This window comes from Jatropha curcas, chromosome 3 (assembly GCF_041381405.1).
Source record: "Jatropha curcas cultivar XTBG-Jc1 chromosome 3, XTBG_Jcur_1.0, whole genome shotgun sequence".
NCBI classification, from domain to species: domain Eukaryota; kingdom Viridiplantae; phylum Streptophyta; class Magnoliopsida; order Malpighiales; family Euphorbiaceae; genus Jatropha; species Jatropha curcas.
In genome coordinates, this window is record NC_143153.1 from 24944890 (window position 1) to 24965669 (window position 20780).

Below are 20780 nucleotides of genomic sequence, written 5' to 3' on the forward strand. Positions count from 1 at the left end.
TTGTTTCGTGGTATAATTTTTAGGGAAAATAATAATCACGTCTCTAAGTTTTAGTCTAATTAAAACTTGAGGACTTCAGTTTTCAAAAATCAATTTCAAAATCCCTAAATTTTAATTCCGTAAACAAATACATCATTCGTTAATTTTAGTCATTTAAGTTAGTCAAACGAGAAAGAAAAAAATTAAATTTCAAAAAACACAAAAATTAAATTTCAAAAAACACCGTAAGTGCAGCCAGCTCCACCTACCTCTTATAAACCCTAGCCCTCTTCATTCTTGGTAAGCATTGCCAACTCGTTTGGGTTTTGTCATCGTTTCGAAAAAGTTGCAGAGATGATTCTAATTTACTGCTGTTTAAAGCTTTTGCGGTTGCTTCACTGCATCAGTTTCACTGCCTCAACTTCCTTTGATATGCTTAAAGCTTTCTGCATCCACAATGTATTGATTGGTGAATACACGAATTTATATTTATAGGAGGATGCAAAAGGAAGGGATTGAAGAAGATGAGATTGCGATTATAGAGTTAATTCAGGTTTGTGGTTCTATTGAAGATTCAAGATTGAATCTTTCAATACATGGGTATATGATTAGGTGAGGAATAGGCATGGATGATGTCCTCCTTCATACTAGCCATGGATATGCATGCTAAGGATGGGCAATTAGAGCTTGCTTCACTTATCTTTTAAGAAGATGAAATGCATTAATTTTTGGCTTCGCTCAAAATGGTTTTGTAGAGAAGGCAAACGCATTGTTGGTTGAGATATAGAGATTTGGATTTACACTAGATTCTATTTCTCTTATACAAAGAATTTCATGAATTTTGCTTGATTATTGATGAGATTGGTAAATGATATGTCTGGCAGTTCCTTTTTATTTTTAGGATTAAGAGAAATGGGAAGAGAAAGAAGAAGAACCACAAGCACATATGAGGATATTTTTGTACTTGCATATCATATTAATGGTTAAAAGTGGGTATTTTGGATGGAAGGACATATTTATTGACAGAATTAAAATTTAGGAACCTCGAAATTGTTCTTTGAAAATTGAGGTCCTCAAACGTTAATTAGATCAAAACTTAAGGACCCGGTTATTCTTTTTTCTAATGTTTATATTAATGTTCAGAGATCGAGATAATAGATCTTTAAATACTATGCCTATTAATATTTAGCTAATATCTAATAAAACAATTGATAGATATTATAACAATCAATAGCTATTATATTTAGTTCAAGCTTTATATGGGATAATAATTTTTTTAAAATTATTATAATCAAATATTTTTCTAATTTTAGAATTTTCTTTAAATTAAAATTTTAAATTAAAGATACAACGCAGTTTTTTTATAAACGACTTTTTTTATAATTGTTTTTATATTTTTAGATAATTCTTTTTCTTTCCTATTTTAGAAATTTTTAAATAATTTCTATGTCAAAAATATTAAAGAATTACTATTTCATTTTTTTTATATATAGAAAATAAGCCTTTTATTCATTTAATGTAACATCGGGATGACAATTATATAAAAAGCTTACACAAACAAAGGCATGGTTGTCGTTTCACTGAAAAAAAAAAAAAAAAAAAAAGAAGAACTGTAATAAAAAATAATAATATTTTAAGTGGTAATCAACTATTGATCAGGTATATGAAAAATAGTTATACACACACATGGACAAGTATTTTCTTGCTATAGTTTACTAAGAAGCTATTACACTTTCATGCGAGGATGCTGCATCCGTTGGTTGTTTAACAAACTTCAAAGTCTGTTTTATATTTCTCTCCTGTCTCTCTCATTTTATTTTTCTCTTTTTTAAACTTTTTTTATTTTTCATTTCTTTCTTTTCAGACTAATAGATCTCAATCCTTTAATATAATCTATCCCTAGACATTCCTAATAAACGCAGGCCAATAAACTCCAACCCGATTCCGGACCGACTAATATGGTTAAAACATAATCTTTAACATGCCTTTAAGTGCAATCAAAGTACCGCTGGCTTATGCACATAAGCAAGAGTAAGGTATGGGGTTCTGTTCTCCAAAAAGAAAAAGACTGATGGTGCAGGGGTGGCCAAAATTCGATTTTCGGAACCAGAACCATCGGTTCTGAACCGGTGGGAATCAAAACCGAAATCTGTGGGAACCGAAACCTGTCCGAACTGAAATTGGAACCGGTCCAAACCGGTTCGGTTGTGGTTCCACCAGTTTTGGAACCGTGAACCAATGGTTCCAGCTCTAATCGGAATCGACAGTTCTAGTTCCACCTGAAACCGGCCGGAACCATCCAAAATCGGTTTGAAACAGGCCGAAACCGTCGAAAAATTGATCGGAATCGTCGATTTTAGAACCATTGAGGAACCGAAACTAGAATCGGAACCGGAACTAGAATCGAAACCGTTCGGTTTCAAACCGTAACTAAAGCCGTTAAATTTTGGTTCAATTCCAGTTCCATATTTTTTAAAACCGAAATCGTCAGTTCCGGAACCGAAATCGGCGGTTCCGGAACCGTGGCTACACCTACGATGGTGCCACCAAATCTATATATTGATTATATGAAACAAGTGTAAATGTATGTTTCCGGAAGCTCTCTTCTTCCAAGTACTCTTTCTATCATTTACGCTGATTTTTCTTCCTCCCAACCCCACCTTTTTTTTTTTTTCCTTTCATTTATAATAATTTTTACTCCTACTTATAATGTGTTATAATGATGGTGACTCACATTTTCATTGTAATAATTAATAAGCAGTTAATACATTTTATTGATAAGAAATTCTTGAGTATTTTCTCTACCTTTTATATTGATCTTTCTTTTTATTCCCCTTATGTTATTTTTCTCTCCTTTGTAATCTCTTTTTTCTTGCATAATCTTTATCCCACTTGTAATATTTTTTTAATTTAATGACAACAATGTGCTTAATTTTGTTTCATGACTCTTGGTTTATTTTTAGTTATTATTAATATTAATTAAAATTTAATTAATAAGTTTTATTGATGAGAAAGTGAGGAGTTTTGTGTGCTCCAAATTTGGCTCCTCTTGTTTCCATATTCATTTATTTATCTTTTACCAGTTTTCTTAAAGTGTATTAAATATTGTTCGTGAAACCACAGCAGCATTAGCCAATAAATCTGCAGCCTTGTTAGCCTCGCGAAAGCAATGACGAAACCGAAGTTGCCAATTCCGAGCTCGAAGCCATTTCCAAATAAACCACAGAGAAATGCAAAGAGTTGAAGAGAATCAATCTTACCACTAGACTTAGGGACAAATATTCTAGTCAAACCAACCAGCATTAAGACCTCATACTAATGGGTTAGGTTTTGAACCATTATATTTTGGTTCCTCTTCTCCTTTTTATTCGACGTGGGACTTGAGAGAATATTCCAACAAACATACCAGAAGGTGTAAGCCGCCAAACAAGTTTATCCAAAGCTGTCACATCTTCCACTAACATCACTCTTCAAACGCAAACATTACTCATCGTTCAAGACTGAACGAAGTAAATCCTAATCCCAATCACCATTAACCCATAATTGAGCAACTGAGTAGGATTCCAAAAAAGCTGGAACCTCCTGAACCGCTAAATCACGAATAATAGTATCTCCCAACCAGGGGTCATCCCAAAAATTAGTAAGCAAACCATTCCCTGCAGGATAACAGGGAGCCAGCCCGTAAAGATAACCGATTTTAACAAGCACTTGCCAGATAACCGATTTTAACAAGCACTTGCCACAAGGAGGAAGACCCAGCCTTAGGAGTGAAGGCCTCTATTCCTGACAAATGCCCAAAATATTTGCCCTTAATAATCTGTAACCACAAGCCATTTTCTTCGTGAATAAGCCGCCAGTCCACTTTAGCTATAAAAGTATTATTCATGTCCTTGCATTGTTTGATACCCAAACCACCTAAAACAGCAGGCCGGGTAACAATTAACCAATTAACTAAATGAATTCTAGAGCTGCCCCTTTGATCACCCCAAACAAAAGACCGAATCCGCTTATCCAACTCTCACAGACTGATGAAGTAAGGTAGAGCGCTTGCATAATATGATTAGGAAGCGTGGAAAGGACTGATTTGGCAAGCGTAACACGGCCATCCAAGGAAAGATGTTGAACTTTCCAACCAGCAAGCTTTCGATCCACAACTTCAAACAAGCTATCAAAATGAAATTTATGAACCACGGCCTGGTATCATGGGCACATCAAGATACTTTTCCTACCCTTCAACTTGAACTATTTCTGGAGTCATATATATTTGATCACGCACAACAGCATCTACATTCGTTGAAAAAAAAAATTTTTTGATTTAGCAAAATTCACCCTTTGACCACTTGCCAAACCAAAATCTTTTAAAACCTCCAAAACAACTTGCACCTGGTCCACAGAAGCTCGAGCGAATAAAAGGAGGTCATCCGCGAAGAAAAGATGGGAGAGCGGTGGACAACGTCTTGAGACTTGAATTGGCTGCCAAACATCAACGCTAACAGCCTGATGAATTCTATGAGCTAGGTGCTCCATTCACAACACAAACAAATATGGGGAGATAGGGTCTCCCTGTCTAACTGCTCTCGTTGGAACAAATGTCTCAGAAGCTTGACCATTCCAAAGAAACCGCATAGACGTACTCCTCAAACATCTCATAAGCAACGAAATCCAAGAAGCAGGGACCTGACATTCAACAAGAGTATCACAATAAAAGCCCACCGAAGCCGATCATAGGCCTTCTTTAAATCAATTTTAAAAACCATCCAACCCTCCCCTGAACGCTGCTACCGCATCTTGTGCAAAGCCTCCTGTAAAACAATCACATTATCATGCAAATGTCGCCCAGGAATGAAACTAACCTGAGTATTCGCAACCAACAAAGGCAAAACACACTTCATCCGATTGACCACCATTTTTGTTGAGATTTTGGAAGGAAGAATGGAAATGCACAAAATGATTAACAATGTTTAACACTTCTTGTTTTGCACTACCTTGAATTAACAAAAGAATGTACCTATTATATAGGCTTACAAGTGAATCAAATAAGATCTAAAAATACTCCTAAAAATCATCAATCCTAATAACAAAAATATCAAATTCTATGCAGAAAATCTGCACTAAATAAAATTGAAATCTCAACAGATTTTTCATAATATTATTTTGAATTAATCCTAACAATTTTAGTAACGACCTTGTACACCACATTACACAAACTGATCGGACGAAACTAGTGAATAAACTCAGGCGTTGTCACTTTAGGAATTAACTAATATGAGAAACTAATATTAACTATTGTAATAATTAATATATTAATTATTGTTTTACAACATCATTTTTAACCTTGATATTTTTCTTTTTCTTTTTCTTTTTTTTACTTTTCGCTAAAGTTATAAGCATATAATTAATTTTATACTCACTTTTTTTTTGAGAAAAAAAATTCTTTCAACATTTTGTAAGGTTTGCTAATATAACTTGTTTTATATATATTTCTAATGAGTTTTATTTTCTAATTTATATCAAATAATAAACTTTATAATATATTTCTTAATAAATAATAACAAATTATATTTATTATTTGTAGAATAAGTTATTTGCAGGAAATAATTAAAATCGATCAAATAAAAAATTATTAAAAATAATAATTAAACATTATATTCTTATCATATTTAATAGGTATCTTATATAGCAAAATATATCGATCAAGATTTATTTTTAACTAATAAAATTAAAATCCTTAAAGATATTATATTCTTATCATATTTAATATATAGCTTATTTAGTATATAATATAATTTATTAGTTTAATCAATATAATTTAGATTTAAATAGAAAATTAATGTAACCAATCAAAATTAAGTTATGTTTATTTTTTCAATCAATAAAATTAAAATCCTTAAAAATATTATATGCTTATCATATCCCGTACATACCATACTAGTATATAATATAATTTCTTACTTTATCCAATAGAATTTAGATTTAAATAGAAAATTAATATGATCAATCAAAATTCAATTACTTTTATTTTTTAACAAATAAAATTAAAATTTTTAATGATATTTTTGTCAATCTATAAATTTAGTGGGAGGTGTTTTTGTAATCCTAATAGTTCTCCTCCTCATTGCCATTTTTATATATACTAGTTCTTTTTATACTTATTACATATTAATATGACTATACTTGTTATATGTTTATATTTTATATTCGTTTAGCTTTTTATTTATATAATTAAAGTATAAATTCTTATTTAGATTGTAATAAATATAGTGGTTTTTGTATATATAGTAAAATATTCTTTTTAATTATATATCTTGCAGTGTAATATCTCATTGAAAAAAAAATTGATATATTTGTTTCTCTATTTTAAAATAGCATTTTAAAATAGCAATTTAAATATGAAATATGACATTTACATTCTTTTTAACATACTGATTTATATGGTTTTATTATACGTTAGTTACTTTTATTTTTTGTTTAAGTACCAAATTGATTTATAAAAGTTATCATATAGCTTTTATTTTATATTTTATAATTAATTTACATATTTTGTTAATAAATTTCACTATAATCTCTTTTAGTAAATAAATATACTTTAACAATAGAATAAGAAACTAATCTAATAAACCAAATTAAATATTTATAAATCATAAATATTTTTATTTTTATTTTTTTAGCCAATCAAAATCACCAAATCATTTAAAAAATTTATTGTTAAAATTATATTCCTTAATAGAAAGAATAGGATTTGAATGAAATAAGATCTCAATATAATTAATCAAATTCGATATTTTTAAAAATAAATAATTTTTTATCTTATTTTTTTTGCCAACCAAATTAGAGGGCAATTTGTAATTTAAGAAATTTAACTATACCCTTTTTAAATCAAAATCTTAAATCTAGGTATATTTATTTAAAATAAATTCAAAAAGAATAAAAATTTTCAAATGCCTCATATTTACACATATTCATTTAAAATAATAATGTTGAAGATAAATTACAATAATAGTAAATAAAAATAAAATAATGAATAATAATAATAATAATAATAAATTATTAAAATTATTTAATAATTTATATAATAATATAATGAAATAAAACATAATTAGACATAATAAAATAATAATAATAATAAATTTTTAAATTTTCAAATGCTTAATTATCTATTATATTTATCTATTAAAAAAAGGTTAAAAAAAACATTCAATCAAATTATAGAGATATTATATATACTTTTATGTTAAACTTTTTTTAATTGGCTGTATCTAAAGTTATTTTAGAGTATCTTAAATTTTACAAGGACAATTCTTTTATGACATGCGTTGCATGTTGACTTATATGGTTATATGCTAATTTTTATACATGTTTAATTTTATATTTATATATAAATTTTTATTTAGATTAAAATAAATGGAATGATTAATTTATATTCCATAAACATTTAATCAAAACGAATTCAAATACATTTCCAACAAGGTAATTTCACAATAACCAAATCCTGCAGCCACACCATCTACTTATTTAACAAGAAGCTTAACCAAAGCTTCCAATATTCTTTAAATGGCCAGCCATGCACAATTTTCCTAACCTTACTTCCTGCAAACAATTCCATATCCTGCAGAACCTCCATGGGTGCAATCTAGGGTGCCATAGTCGGTAACCGATGAAATCTCTTTGTTTGATCCAATCTGAAGAGAGAAAATGCAAGATTCACAATCTGCCGAAAGAAGTGATTCAGTTCTATACTTGTTTTCATCTCCTAAAACCGGCATTGCCACGCCAGGCTTTGCTGGGTTTTCGAAATCAGGCCTGTAAGTCCTACCCAAAACTCCATCAACTTTAGGTGACAAGTTAAAGAACCTAAATTGGACCTCTAAATGGACAAAGCAGTCGTCTTCAGGTACTTGATATTTATGAACTCTGTCATCTTCTTTAGTTACAGGCACTACATTGACCAAAATCTCTACAGTATGCTTTATATTCACTATAACACTGTTTTTTCTTGATACTCTTTCTACTTTGACATCTTTTTCTGGTGAGTACCAAATGGAAAGTGGCTCTTCAGGTACGACTAAGTTTTCACCATTGTAAGTGAACTTCAAATGGTCAACTTCGCTATCCCAAGTTGCTGACTTTGTTGCTTCAAGAGAAAATGTGTTAGAGTTGAAAAGAATTCCCAAGGCCTGAATCCAAGTGAAGTCTCTGGTTCTGCCTTCTGGTCTGTGGCCAATGAAACGTCCATTGATTTGGAGATTTGAATCTGATACTAAACTGAAATGCTCATTGCTCTTTCCATGGAAGTAGAAAACAACACCATCACCACCTATAAATCGGGGATCATAACAGGCTGATCCTGGTGTGTCACAACTTGCTTTGCGCGCTGAAAATATGAAACACGTGTTTGACAATGAATAGTTAGTCACTATACACATGGGCAAAGCTAAAAACTTCAATTCAAAGGCCAAACCTTTTAACATCAAAACTAATGGGGAAAAATGGTTAAGTTTGACAGAAAAAATATAGCAGGTCATGGTGTTCAACCTGCAAATGTGTCTTCGCCATTAACTATACCGAGCATTTACTATATTTACTGGTTTAGTATATAATGATTTCATATATCCTGCACTTTAGGTATTAGCATCTAATTTGAGATAGAAATGAAAGAAATGAATAGTAGAAATAAGTTAATCTTACTCTTGCAAGAAGCCTTGCACTGTGGGTGATCACAGTTGACATAACAAACTTTAGATTTGGGGTCCTGTGGGTAAGTGCTTGGGCATTCATAAGGGCATTCTACGTACTTCCCATTGCATCGGCTTAATGGGTTGTTGCAGTGAACAGATTCTGCATTTACTTGAATAAAACCTGTAATCAGAGCTACCAAAATAACAAATATGAAACTGCTGCTTAAGACCTTCATGTTGAATCCCTCTTTACTAATATTGAAAGAAGAAAGACTAATTTTTTGATGCGAGAAATCTTCTTATTCTGGTGCTATATATAGGATTTTGAATTTATTTGTTTAAATTAAAGCTTGTTACTTGATCTAAGCTTTAGCTCATATTTGAAGTATGAACATGGGAATAGTTGGCATTTTGTTTGCAGAAGCCATTGCTTTATATACAAGGGAAAGGTGATTACTGATGCCTGAAAAAGCAAATTTGCTACTCAATATATAGACTCCAAAATGAGTGGAAGGGAATTGGCAACCTGAGAACATTAGTAAGAATTAACTTCCCGATTGAATAGAGTGGCTTGTACATAAGTTACACTTGAGTTTAACATAGATAGTTTTGATAATTGGAAAAACACTTTAAAAAATGGATAATCATAAATCTCAAAACGAGATTAATCTCGTACCTAAAAGATATAGGAATACGACCTATGAGGGGTGAGATGGGATAGTAAGGATCCCTTCTCTCATAATTAGAGGTCTTGAGTTCGAGCCATGAGTATGGAATCCCTTTAAACACTCTAGAGGGAGTGGTTTACCCCTTTGTAAGCCTATGCGGATTAATCGAACCAGTGAGTTTCAAATACTAAATGATTAAAAAGAATCAAAATAAATAAATACAGGATACTCGAAAAAAAACAAGAAACTTTGCAATTGAATGACAATAAATAATATATCATATGTGATTCTTGCTTGATGTTCAATTAAATTAAGTTATTGGTATCTGGCCCAAATGCGGAGGAAAAGTTTAATTAAATCAAAGTAGAGATTGAGAAATATTTTTAATTATATATTCTCTTGACAAAAGTACACTTAAAGAGGACAATATGCAAGCATTTAGGAGCAATTCATATTCCATTATTGAGCTTCTTGCTTGTGGTGATAACCAGCCAGGTTCACTTGCTTTGGTGGAGCATATTTAAAAGTGATATAAAATTAAAAGAATTATCATATTTACAAATCCAATAAGGATCTTCAATTTTTTTTAAAAAAAAGGCTTATGATAAATTATTTTATTTAATTTAAGTTTTTTTGTTTAAATTTTTTTAATCAATTAAATTTGTGTAAATCCCCCCTCCCAAAAAAAAAAAATCCAGAGTGTAATTTTATTTTAATATACATACCTTTTTGTTATAAAAAAAATACTCCTTCCTCAAATTTAAGTAAGGGTTTCCATTTTTTGAAAAAAGCCCTCTCTTAGATATTTTTTTCCCCCTCCTTTCTTCAATTTAAGTAAGGCCTTTTGTGTGACAGTGCTCTTGCCTGAATCACGCAAACAGAGAATTTTGTAAAGAATTCATATATTGTATACATAAAAATGATAACTAACTAAAAAGAATATAAAATTTAATGATAAAAAAATAATGACTAGAGGATAATAATAAAATCTGAAATTATATATATCTCTAACAATATATACCCTTTCTTAGGTTATTGTTTAAAAGATATTGGCTTTTTGCAAATTTAAAATTTAAATTTCAATAGGTGTGATCTGATTGGTCTTCTCAATACAAGGAGTAAGAGAGGTATTGAGTTCGAAATCTCTTGAATATAAGTGTTTTCGCTAATTTGGTAAGTCCAGCGGAAGGCTACCCCCTGTTGCGAAGTGGCCTCTCAATGAATAAAAAAAATTTTAAAATTTGCACATCTTAGATGTAAATGTTTAAAAATCTAGCATATAGTTGATGACAAATGATAAATGTCCATTTAGTTGATTCTTATCTGAATTTGTCAAAAACAGGGTTATTAACCAAATATTATAGTGATTTCCCAGCATGTGATTCGAATCTGAATCGAATTTAAGGTTGTTTCACTAATTTATTTAACTAATGAAAATTATAAAATATAAATAAAAATAATTATTTTTACAATGTTTTTTTTAGAAAAATCAAACTAGAAATTTCATTAAAAGGAAACTATATACAGATATAGGATATACACATATCAAAATATGCTTCTATATTTTTGTATAGAAAGTTTAATAATAAACCACTTATACAAAAAATAAAAAAACATGAGCTTGATTTGAAATATCTGATCGAGTTGACTTGGTAGCTCCATGGTCTTTCTATAAAACCGATCTGATTGCCTTTAAATTTCTTCCTTCTATTATAGGTGATCTACAATTCTTTCTGTATAACTATCTAAATAACAAAATACACTAAACAAAATCACTATAATAGTAATAACAATAACTCAAAACTTGATCTTAGGACAAAATTTTAAGATATGGGCAACAATAAATACCAAGATGTGAACGATATTAACTCAGACATATATATATAAAAGATTTGAGAACTATTTGCAGCAAAAAATAAACAAAAAAGGAAAAAAAAAGTTACAAACGGTGAGAGCTCACCAGCGGCCGTCCATGAAAGAAGAAAAGAGAACTTTTAGGTTTTAAGTTTTGGGAGAAATAGTTTTTGATGATAAATAAGTATTATTTTTCAATGTTAGTAATACTAATTATTTTTATTTGAGTTTAAAGATGATCAATTATGTCTGTAAAAAATAAATAATTGAGCATTTTGACCTCAGCCTATATAGATATAACAGAATAATTGATTTCAATTTATTTTTAGTTTGATTGATTTTCATTAAAAAACGAATTTTGACTAAACTACCTTGATTCTAATTCAAGTAATTTAGATTATTTTAAACAGAAATTCATTTTCAACTTTGTGAATATGATGGGGCCTAAATTTTTTTAAATTTAACTTTTCTTTCACAAATGTTTAAATATATTATATACATAAATTGGTTCCCAAAACAATTATTTTAGTTAAAATTAAAAAATCAAACCGATATAATTTGGTTTTTCAAATTAATTTTGATGTCTCTACTTTTAATTATTAGTATTTTTGTAACCATACTTGTTATTCATACTCGTTCAATTTTTTTATATATGCTCACTTTTACTTATTATTTATAGTTGTTTTTATTTTTTAATATTAAATATTGATTATAATTTTTACCTTATATTACTTAGATTTTTATAATGTCAAAATAAAATTTTATATGAAATTGATGTGAATATAATGGTCAATTAATAAACCAACAGTGTATATATATACACACACTTCAATGCAATTTATATCGTCATTTATTTAAAATTCATTATAATTGTATATGTATAATTCTATAATATCACCTGTTTCAATATATATAGATATATAGTTATAACAATAAAATATTATATATATTTTAAATTAAAATTTTTAGTTGTTCATCATCCTACACACATATATTCATTTTATTTAAAATAAATTTTAAAAAATAAAAATTTAAAATTTTTGAAATGCTTAATTATGTATATTCTAATTGAAAATTTATTTTTTAAAAAATATATTTAATCAATTTATACAACATAAAGAAAAAATAATATTAAAAAAATTTTTTTTTTCCCTTTTTATCTTCCTCCTAAATAAAATATTTCAAATTTAAAAAATAAATTTTTAAAAAATAATTAAAAATAAATAAAACTTAAAATTTTAAATGTTTAACTATCTATGTGTATTTATTTAAAAAATAATTTTAATAAATTATATTCAATCAACTAATAAAATATAATTTTCTAATTGATCATGACTAAAATTATTTTCAGATATTCAAATTTCATTAAAAGCACTATTGAAAATCTCATATTCTCCTATTACATATATTATAGATATAGATTGTAGATATATAGCTTTTATTACGGTACAGAATTTAAAAATTTTGCATAGATAGAAAAGTTTTATTCGTATGCGATTTGACATGGTAACCTACTATAGCAAGTAAACATAACCTATTTTTATTTAATTTATTACTATTAAATATAGAACTAGTTTTATGAATAAAACAGTTTTTAATTTAATATTTTAAAAAAATAGAAATTAAAATGATTAATTCTCCTATCTAAAAAAAATATGTTAAATTCTTTTTTCTCTTTAATATTATAAATAAACTAATACACCTTCTCAAAATAAATAAAGAAAAAAGTAAATAAGCTAATTATTAAAAATAATTTTAATATTATCACTATTAAAAATGATATAATTTTAATTAACTACTTTGTAATTTATATTTTTTATTTTAATCTTTTTTTAATCCTTTACTTGATTTTTAACATTATAAAATATTTCATCATTAAATTATTTAAAACAAATTTCATCAAAAAAATTTATTAAAATAAATAAACAAAAAATGTATAGAGAGAAAGAATGGTGAGAAAAATAATAGATTTGTATGAATTAAAAAAAAATACCATTTTCAAAAACAATTAAAAAACAAATATATTTAAAAATCATGATGTATAACATTTCTTTATATGTATTTATGAAGAAGAAAGTTCTCCAAAAAAAAAAAAATCAAAAGAATAAGAAAAAAAAGCTATATACAATAACTTTTATATTTTTCAACCATCTTATAAAGATATTTAATTAGCTTAATTTTATAAGTTAAAGTCTTAAATAAAATGATTTTGCGAATTGAAATCTTTAATACGTACAATTTTATAAATTAAAATATTTAGTAGATAAAAATAATGTTAAAAATGTCACAATTTATGCTCAACTTGTTTCCGTAAAATAACTTGCTAACAAATAATTTTCATGGAAAACATTTTCTTTGAAAAATATTTTTCAAAAAAATAACTTATTTTCCGTTATTTGGTTGCAATACTGAGAATTACTCAAAAATATTAAAGTCTTTATCTCGTAGAACCATAAAAAATATTAATAACAATAGAAATTTTATAATGTAAAAATTTTATTATTAAATATGAGAAGAATGCATATATATATATATATATATATATATATATATATTAGGAAAGTGGCCGGTGGTGGTAGCCGGTGTGGTGGTCGATATCAAATAGTGATTGGTGGTAATGACTATGATGATTAATAAATTAAAAAAAATATGAATTTATAAGGTTTGTCAATGTCTGGAGAACATTTTACTCTCTCGAAAATGGAAAATTATTTTCCTTAAAACATGATTTAATTTTTCTTGAACAAAAAATATATATTTTCTGTTGACTTATTTTTCTGAACGCTCCAAACAACAAAAACTTGTAAAAAATATTTTCTTACAAGTTATTTTAGGAAACAAACCAAGCCTTAAAACAATAAAGTTTGATGGTTGAATTTATGAATTCCACCGAGCACTTTCGTACCTACAAATATATGGCTCAATAACACATGCATCATGCACTATCTTAAGCAGGCACCACAGTAACGTGCAATGCTTAATTTTATTCAGATATAAAATTTTAAAACTATAAATTTTTATTACGATTTAATCCTTAAAATTTAATTCAATGTGATTGATTCAGTTTAGATTTCACAAAATCAAAATAATTTGAATTTTTTAAGAAGGATAGAAATAACCTAAAAAAGGAATCAAAATTTCAAAAAAATAAAAAAATAAATAAATATACGTAATTTGATTTAGTTCATTATTTTATTATTACCAAATTTTGTGAAGCACTTCTCAAATCTTAAGCTTTAGTTGCACTTCATTTGTAAATTGATTATTGTAAATATGTCTCAAAATCTTATTGTTTTCACATAGGCCAAATGCATAGATATATTCATGTACTTTAGAAAAAAATTTTGTAGGACCTTCAACTTTGCGAATGATCTATTATTCCCATGAAGTTGCGAATTTTGCTAATACTATATCCTTTTCTACGCTAATAATAACATTTTTTTTTTGTGTTTTTTAGAATTTATGTGCAAGATAATCACCTAACGTGTGGCTACTATAATTTTTAAAGTAATAATTTCCACATTTTTCAATTATCTAATAAGTATTTAATTAATCTAATTTTAAAAGTTTGAATACAATAATTTTTTGTAAATTAAAATATTTGATTGGTAATTTTATAAATTAAAATTTTCAATAAATCAAAATATAAATTGAATGTGCCACGAGAGTTTTTACACAAAGTACAGAACGAATTACGAATTTATGCATTAGGACTTTTTCACATATGCTGCTATTACAATTACAATTCCTACTTGCAGAGAAATCTCTAGTATCTAAACATTTTTCCAGTCATTATAACCAGTGTAATACAATTACAACTCCTTGATTTAGCTTTGCGCTTTGTCACAAATTCAGCTTTTCTTACTATTTTACTTATAGTCAAAAATAAAAAATAAAAAAATGGCTTTAATCCATTTCTACAATATTTGCATTAATGCTTGGTGATTAAAGATTTAAAGTCATCACTTAATCTTTTCTTTTAAAGAAGGATAATAATCTTCAGAGTACCTCTCATTTAATAATTTGAAAATAAAAAAACTATAACAATTTATTAAATTATGATTATATTCTTTTGAAATAGCTTTTAACATTTTGATTATTTTTTATAATATTTAGTTAAACTAATTTTAAAAAATTAAAATAACTTTTTATAAAAAATTAAAATATGTAATATTTAACGTTTTGGCGTTTCACGAAACGCTATTAAAAACATCTAACGGTTGCGATTTTCAAAGCTGAACCAACCCTATATCTCCATTTGCCGAACAGATACTATATCTCCATGACATGAGCCTCCCAACAAGAAATAATGGACAGCCTGTAAAGCAATTCTAAAATTCTAAATATAATAAGTACTCCCAACTATTTTATGAAAATAAAATTAGAAAACTTTTTATGCAAATCAATTTTGACACCATCTATTCTCCCAACCACAGCCTACCACGACACCCAAATGGACCTACACACCCCAAAACTTTGACCATTCTATATCGCAATAGGCATTGAGCATTGGCTAACTGCTGATTATCCTTATCCCCATCCCATCCCATCTAATCTTAAATCATTGAAGAAATTGCTATTTATGGAAGGAAATGACCTAAGAAAATTATGCTTTAGTAAGGCAAATATTCACACCTATTTAGTGGACTTGCCAGTAAGAACCTCAGAACTCTTTTGCTAACAAAGAGAATGTTAAAGTTTTTCTTTTCTAACCATAAGGAAAATTAGAGAAAAAATGTTTCTTTTTTTTTTTTTTTTCATTTTTCCTTAAAAACAATCTTAAAGAAGAAAAAAAAAATTAAAGATAAATTGGACTTGGAAATCTCTCCCAATGCCAAAGTCACCAGTGCCTCCCCTGAGAAGCACCACCTTTATTCTTGGAAAAGAAGGTATTCTTTGGTTTTGGTATCTCATGAATGTCCATCACTTGAATTGTTCTTTGCTTCTTGGCTTCAATAAACCAAGCACAAAACAACACAAACCCAAATACCAAATCAGTAATCTCTCCAAACTTTACCAAATTGGAAAGACAAACAATAACAAGAAGATAGAAACCAAACCATTTAAGGCTTCTTTGTAATTCTCTTGAAGCCTCTTCCTTGCAGACGCCAGCCTCTCCGAATCAAAATTACTTTGTTGCTGCTCTCTCTGTCTCTGCAACTTTATCAAGTGATTTTCAATAATTGAGTGAACAAATCCTAAAATCTCTACTTCCCCCATGATATCGATCTTCATTTATTGCCAAATAAACAAAATGCAATCATTCGATGTGCTAAGTACCTGTGCATTGTGAGAAGCAGAAGCAGATTGTTGGATAGGTCTCGGAGGAGCTTCTTTTCGAGGAACAGGTTTTGGCTTTCGTTCTGGTTCTGAATTATTCTTGTCTGAACCAGAACTCCCATCTATAAAAAAGGCAGAAACATTAAAGCAGAAAGTATGAGCAAACAGCAGAATAATTATTAAACCAAGAAAAAGAGAACAAAATAAAAGATCAATCCAGTTTTGAATCTGATTCTATACTTACTATGAGGATTTGGAGAGTATGCAAAATCAGGAACCTAGAAAAGAACAGAATATTAGAAAGCAAGGAAAGGATAGAATATTTCAACAACTTTCCTATACAAAGAAATTGGCAAGAAAAGATTTTTCTTCACCTGGTGATGACCATTCTGGGGAATTTTCTGCTGTGGGGAGTCCCCATCAGCTGCAGAAAACAGTATCATTAATTTTCCCATCACTAATAATTTTTTCCATTTGTAACTTCCATCTCTTTACATTAAATCTCCATTTCACTTTATATAGGAAATTTTGGCCGGAAAAAGAAAATGTAGATATAGGTAGGGTTGAATTTATTGTAATTTTACCCATTAGAGCAGAGGATGCATGCTCTCCTTGCGGATTCAATCTGACCCATTCATCTACAATTTCTTTCCATTTCCTGGAAACCAAACAGCCATCAAGTCAAACAAATGAATAAAAACTCTTTTACTGATTATTGGTTAATAAGCAAAGAAAACATGATATTACCTGACAAGTTGCTTCACTAATTTCCTAACATCATTGGATGAATGCTTTCTCAATCGGTTCACATGTCTTCCAATATCAGTCTCCTAAAACCCAGAATTCCAAAATTAATCACTTATCATAAAATAAATTGAGTTATTAAATAACCAACAATCAAAATACAGAAATAGAAAAAATTGAAATTTCAACAATTGTACAATATATTTACCTTCAGTGCTCTGAAAGTAATATCCATATCTGCTAAACTTTGAAGCAAATCAATCAAAGAATCTTCAGACTGAAAATAAGAGTAAGAAAATCAATTCAAACCCAAATAATTAAAAAACCCAAAAACAAGAAAACAACAAATGAATCAAAACCTGATCCGGATCTTCAATGCTTTGTTTGATCTCTAAAATCTTTTTCTGCTCATCATCAAGCAATCCACCATAAGGATCCAATTCATCGTCCTCTTCTTCTTCTTCTTCTTCTTCTCCATGAATAGACCTTGGTGTCGTTGAAGGAGACCCACTTCCACCACCGCCGCCTACTTTCGCTTCATGACTACTCTCTTTCATTTCATGCCCATCATTAATCCTACCCACATCAAAATCACAGTTTCTGCACCGACCATCAGATGATGAATATAACATTTCAACAATCTTATCTCTTCGTCGTTTCAATTCAGAACCAAAATCTGAAGACGCCACCATAATCGCTGTTTCTATGAAAGTCCAAACGTCAACGCCTGAACTTTCAAGAATGGATCGAAAATCGTCAATATCCATTCAATCTCCTTTCCTTCTCCCCCTTCTTCTTATTCGTGTAATATTTGTCAGTATATAATAATATGTATAGAAAAACTATATCACAACAGATGGAATGTACAAAATTCCAAAGCGGGTTGCAAAATCATACCATAGATCTGTCACACAGACCGTACAAAAGCAATCAAGAAACAGAATTTAGAATCTAACAAAACGCAGTTGCAATCCGTCAATGAACCCCAAAACAGAAAAACTAAGATTTCCAATAACCCAGTTTAGATCTGACTCCAAAATTCAAAAGGAAAACAGAAAACAGATTGAAAATAAACAATTACACCGATGACTTCTCACTCAACGCTATATACGACAGAAACCTTTTTGATTGAAGAAAGCTGAATAGAGTTTCTTTCAGGTGATGGAAGAAACTGCGTTAACTTTTCTCCCTTAATTTTTTTTTTTCTTTTTGTTCTTGGTTTTGTGATAAAAATGGGCATAGAATTTTGGGTGCGGATGGCTGTGACGAAGAATGGGTATATTCTATTCTAAAATTGAAGGATATTTTTGCTTTATATTTATTTAATTAATGGGTATGCTGACTTATGCCTGCTGTTTGATTTTCTCTCTCTATCTGTTAAAAAAGAAGCACGTTTTTGTTTGTTATGGCGGAATCGGAAGGGGCAGGGAAGAGGAAGGAGAAAGAAAGATGGAGTCGCAAAATAGTAAAATAAAAGGAGGGAGTGGGTGTGGTGTAGTTGTTTGCATAATTGCTGGAATTTTGAGGGTCAGTGGGGGTTTGTCCCACGTGCAAAGCTTGGATTGCTAGCCTCTTACAATGGACTTAGATAAAACAATTACTCAACCCCTCTTATAATTTATTAGGACATTTTTCTTTTTACTTTTCTTTTCAATTTATGTATAAAATATATAAAGCAAATTAAGGCATAACCAAGCGGTAAAATACATATATAATAATTACTATTTTATCTTTCTATTTAGTCTACATATAGTTTTATGTTATATCTTTGTGTTAATTTTTTGTACTTTTCCATTAAAGTTAGTGATAGATTAGTTAATTTTGATAAAGGGATAATGTTAATTTGGTGCATGTAATTATCATTTTTTTTTTCTATTTTTGTGTCTGAACGGAAAATTGTGACAATTGAGTGTTTAAACTTGCATTTTTTTTTTTAATTTAGTGACTCCTGTTAACATGGACAACCGCAAAATCTAATGGGACTAATTGGCCCAGATGCCTATGTGTCCGCTTATGTGGATTGACATTTTTCCATGTGGACCGACAACGTGGCAAAATTAATGAAATGACCCATTTACCTCAATTTATTACCTAATACCTTTTCTCCCAAAAACCTAACCTAAATCAAAACGCAATAAACAAAACAAATCAAATCAGAATCAATAATCTCAACCTCAATGAATAAACTTTTGATCAGTTTCAAACTACAACACAAATCTAAACATGCCTTCTACAAATGTGAACCTAGAAAATTATTATGCTAATCAAATTCTTCAATTTAGACTTTGGCACATAATTACAAACAAAAGCCAAAGTTTCAAACTTTACGATAAAAGTCAACACTAAATCAGATCTACTCTGCCATTACTAACATAATCTACAATATACATAAACAGATACTAGTATAAAATCAAAAACTCATACCATCACAACACACTAGCACAAGCTCCTTAAATCCCAAAAATGACTCTGCAAAGCATCACAAGATTATCATACATCATAGTCACGCGCTTCAAGTGAACCTTCTCGAGCCAAGGATATGCGTTAGCCATAGAAGAACGGTGCAAGAGCAGGGGAGAAAAAAAGAAAGGGAGGCTTTGCTTTAAATCGTGATTTAGGTTGGATTTTTTTTTGGGAAAAGGTGTTTGGGGTGGTATTAAATTGAGGTAAATGAGTCATTTCATTAATTTTGTCACAAAGTCAGCCTATGTGAAAAAATGTCGATCCATGTAAGCGGACACACAGGCGTCTATGCGTCTCAGTTAGTCCCATTAGATTTTCGGTTATCCATGTTAACAGGAGACACCAAATTGAAAAAAAAAATGCAAATTTAAACACTTACTTATCACAATTTTCCGTTCAGATATCAAAATAGAAAAAAATGACAAGTACAAGCACTAAAATTAACATTATCCTTTTGATATATAAGGAAAAATATTTACTAAATGTAGAGATATATTAGTTAATTTCGGCACAATGCAAGGATAAAATCATAATTTTTTCTTTTAATTTGAAGAATAGTGAGTCATTTAATTATAATAAAAAATATGGAATATTATAATTAATATAAGGATATATTAAAAAATCATGTAAAAATTACAGTTTAATCACACTAATTGTATTTTCTTAGTCTGTGAAAAAGTTAAATTACAACTATATTTATGACACAAAAGAGTATATAATTAAATTTTTAAAATTGAAATTCTAATTAATATATTTGAATATAACTGAAATTTTAAAATATAAATCATTAACTAATTTATACTTCATCCGTCCCGTTTTGTTTGCATGGTTTGACAAAACACACATATTAAAAATTTAGTTAAAAGTTATTTTGTCACCCTTAATTCATAAGATATTAATAAAAGTCATTTATTCAATGAAAGATCATAAAGGTTATCATGAGAAAAATAATTGTTTACACGTATATATTTAGAAACCTTACAAACATTTTGGGACATCCAAAAAATGAATAACAAATAAACAAAATGAGATGAAGGGAGTATAATACAATCAAAAAATTAAGATGGTGTTTGGTTGTTGAAATGAAACAACTGCATGTAAAATCACTCTCATTAAA

At 28.7% G+C, this 20780-nt stretch overlaps 2 protein-coding genes across 3 annotated transcripts; both read right to left on the bottom strand.

Moving 5' to 3' along the window:
- Positions 1–7444: 7444 nt before the first annotated feature.
- Positions 7445–9082, bottom strand: LOC105636601 (uncharacterized). The gene is made up of 2 exons (XM_012219916.4): positions 8665–9082; positions 7445–8350 (listed from the first exon to the last, which is right to left on the bottom strand). The coding sequence occupies exons 1-2, from the start codon at positions 8888–8890 to the stop codon at positions 7560–7562; spliced, it is 1017 nt and encodes a 338-aa protein (XP_012075306.2). The 5' UTR covers positions 8891–9082; the 3' UTR covers positions 7445–7559.
- A 6687-nt stretch (positions 9083–15769) lies between these two features.
- On the bottom strand, positions 15770–18753 carry LOC105636599 (Transcription elongation factor (TFIIS) family protein). 2 transcript variants are annotated; one of them, XM_012219914.4, is made up of 9 exons: positions 17560–18753; positions 17409–17477; positions 17204–17286; positions 17041–17114; positions 16831–16880; positions 16701–16734; positions 16457–16578; positions 16237–16336; positions 15770–16126 (listed from the first exon to the last, which is right to left on the bottom strand). In XM_012219914.4, exons 1-9 carry the CDS (start codon positions 17965–17967, stop codon positions 16017–16019), a joined length of 1050 nt encoding a protein of 349 aa, XP_012075304.1. In that variant the 5' UTR covers positions 17968–18753; the 3' UTR covers positions 15770–16016. The 2 variants fall into 2 exon arrangements, with proteins under 2 accessions (XP_012075304.1, XP_012075305.1); XM_012219915.4 differs by having other exon boundaries at positions 16237–16330; positions 17560–18752.
- Between the last annotated feature and the right edge of the window lie 2027 nt (positions 18754–20780).

Excerpts from the sequence above, each read along its gene's own strand:
- LOC105636601 (XM_012219916.4), bottom strand. The coding sequence starts at position 8,890 with ATGAAGGTCTTAAGCAGCAGTTTCATATTTGTTATTTTGGTAGCTCTG. Across the intron at positions 8,351-8,664 it reads GTGCAAGGCTTCTTGCAAGA|CGCGCAAAGCAAGTTGTGAC; the intron begins GTAAGATTAACT and ends TCATATTTTCAG.
- LOC105636599 (XM_012219914.4), bottom strand. The coding sequence starts at position 17,967 with ATGGATATTGACGATTTTCGATCCATTCTTGAAAGTTCAGGCGTTGAC. Across the intron at positions 17,115-17,203 it reads TTAGTGAAGCAACTTGTCAG|GAAATGGAAAGAAATTGTAG; the intron begins GTAATATCATGT and ends TTTGGTTTCCAG. Across the intron at positions 16,579-16,700 it reads ATACTCTCCAAATCCTCATA|ATGGGAGTTCTGGTTCAGAC; the intron begins GTAAGTATAGAA and ends CCTTTTTTATAG.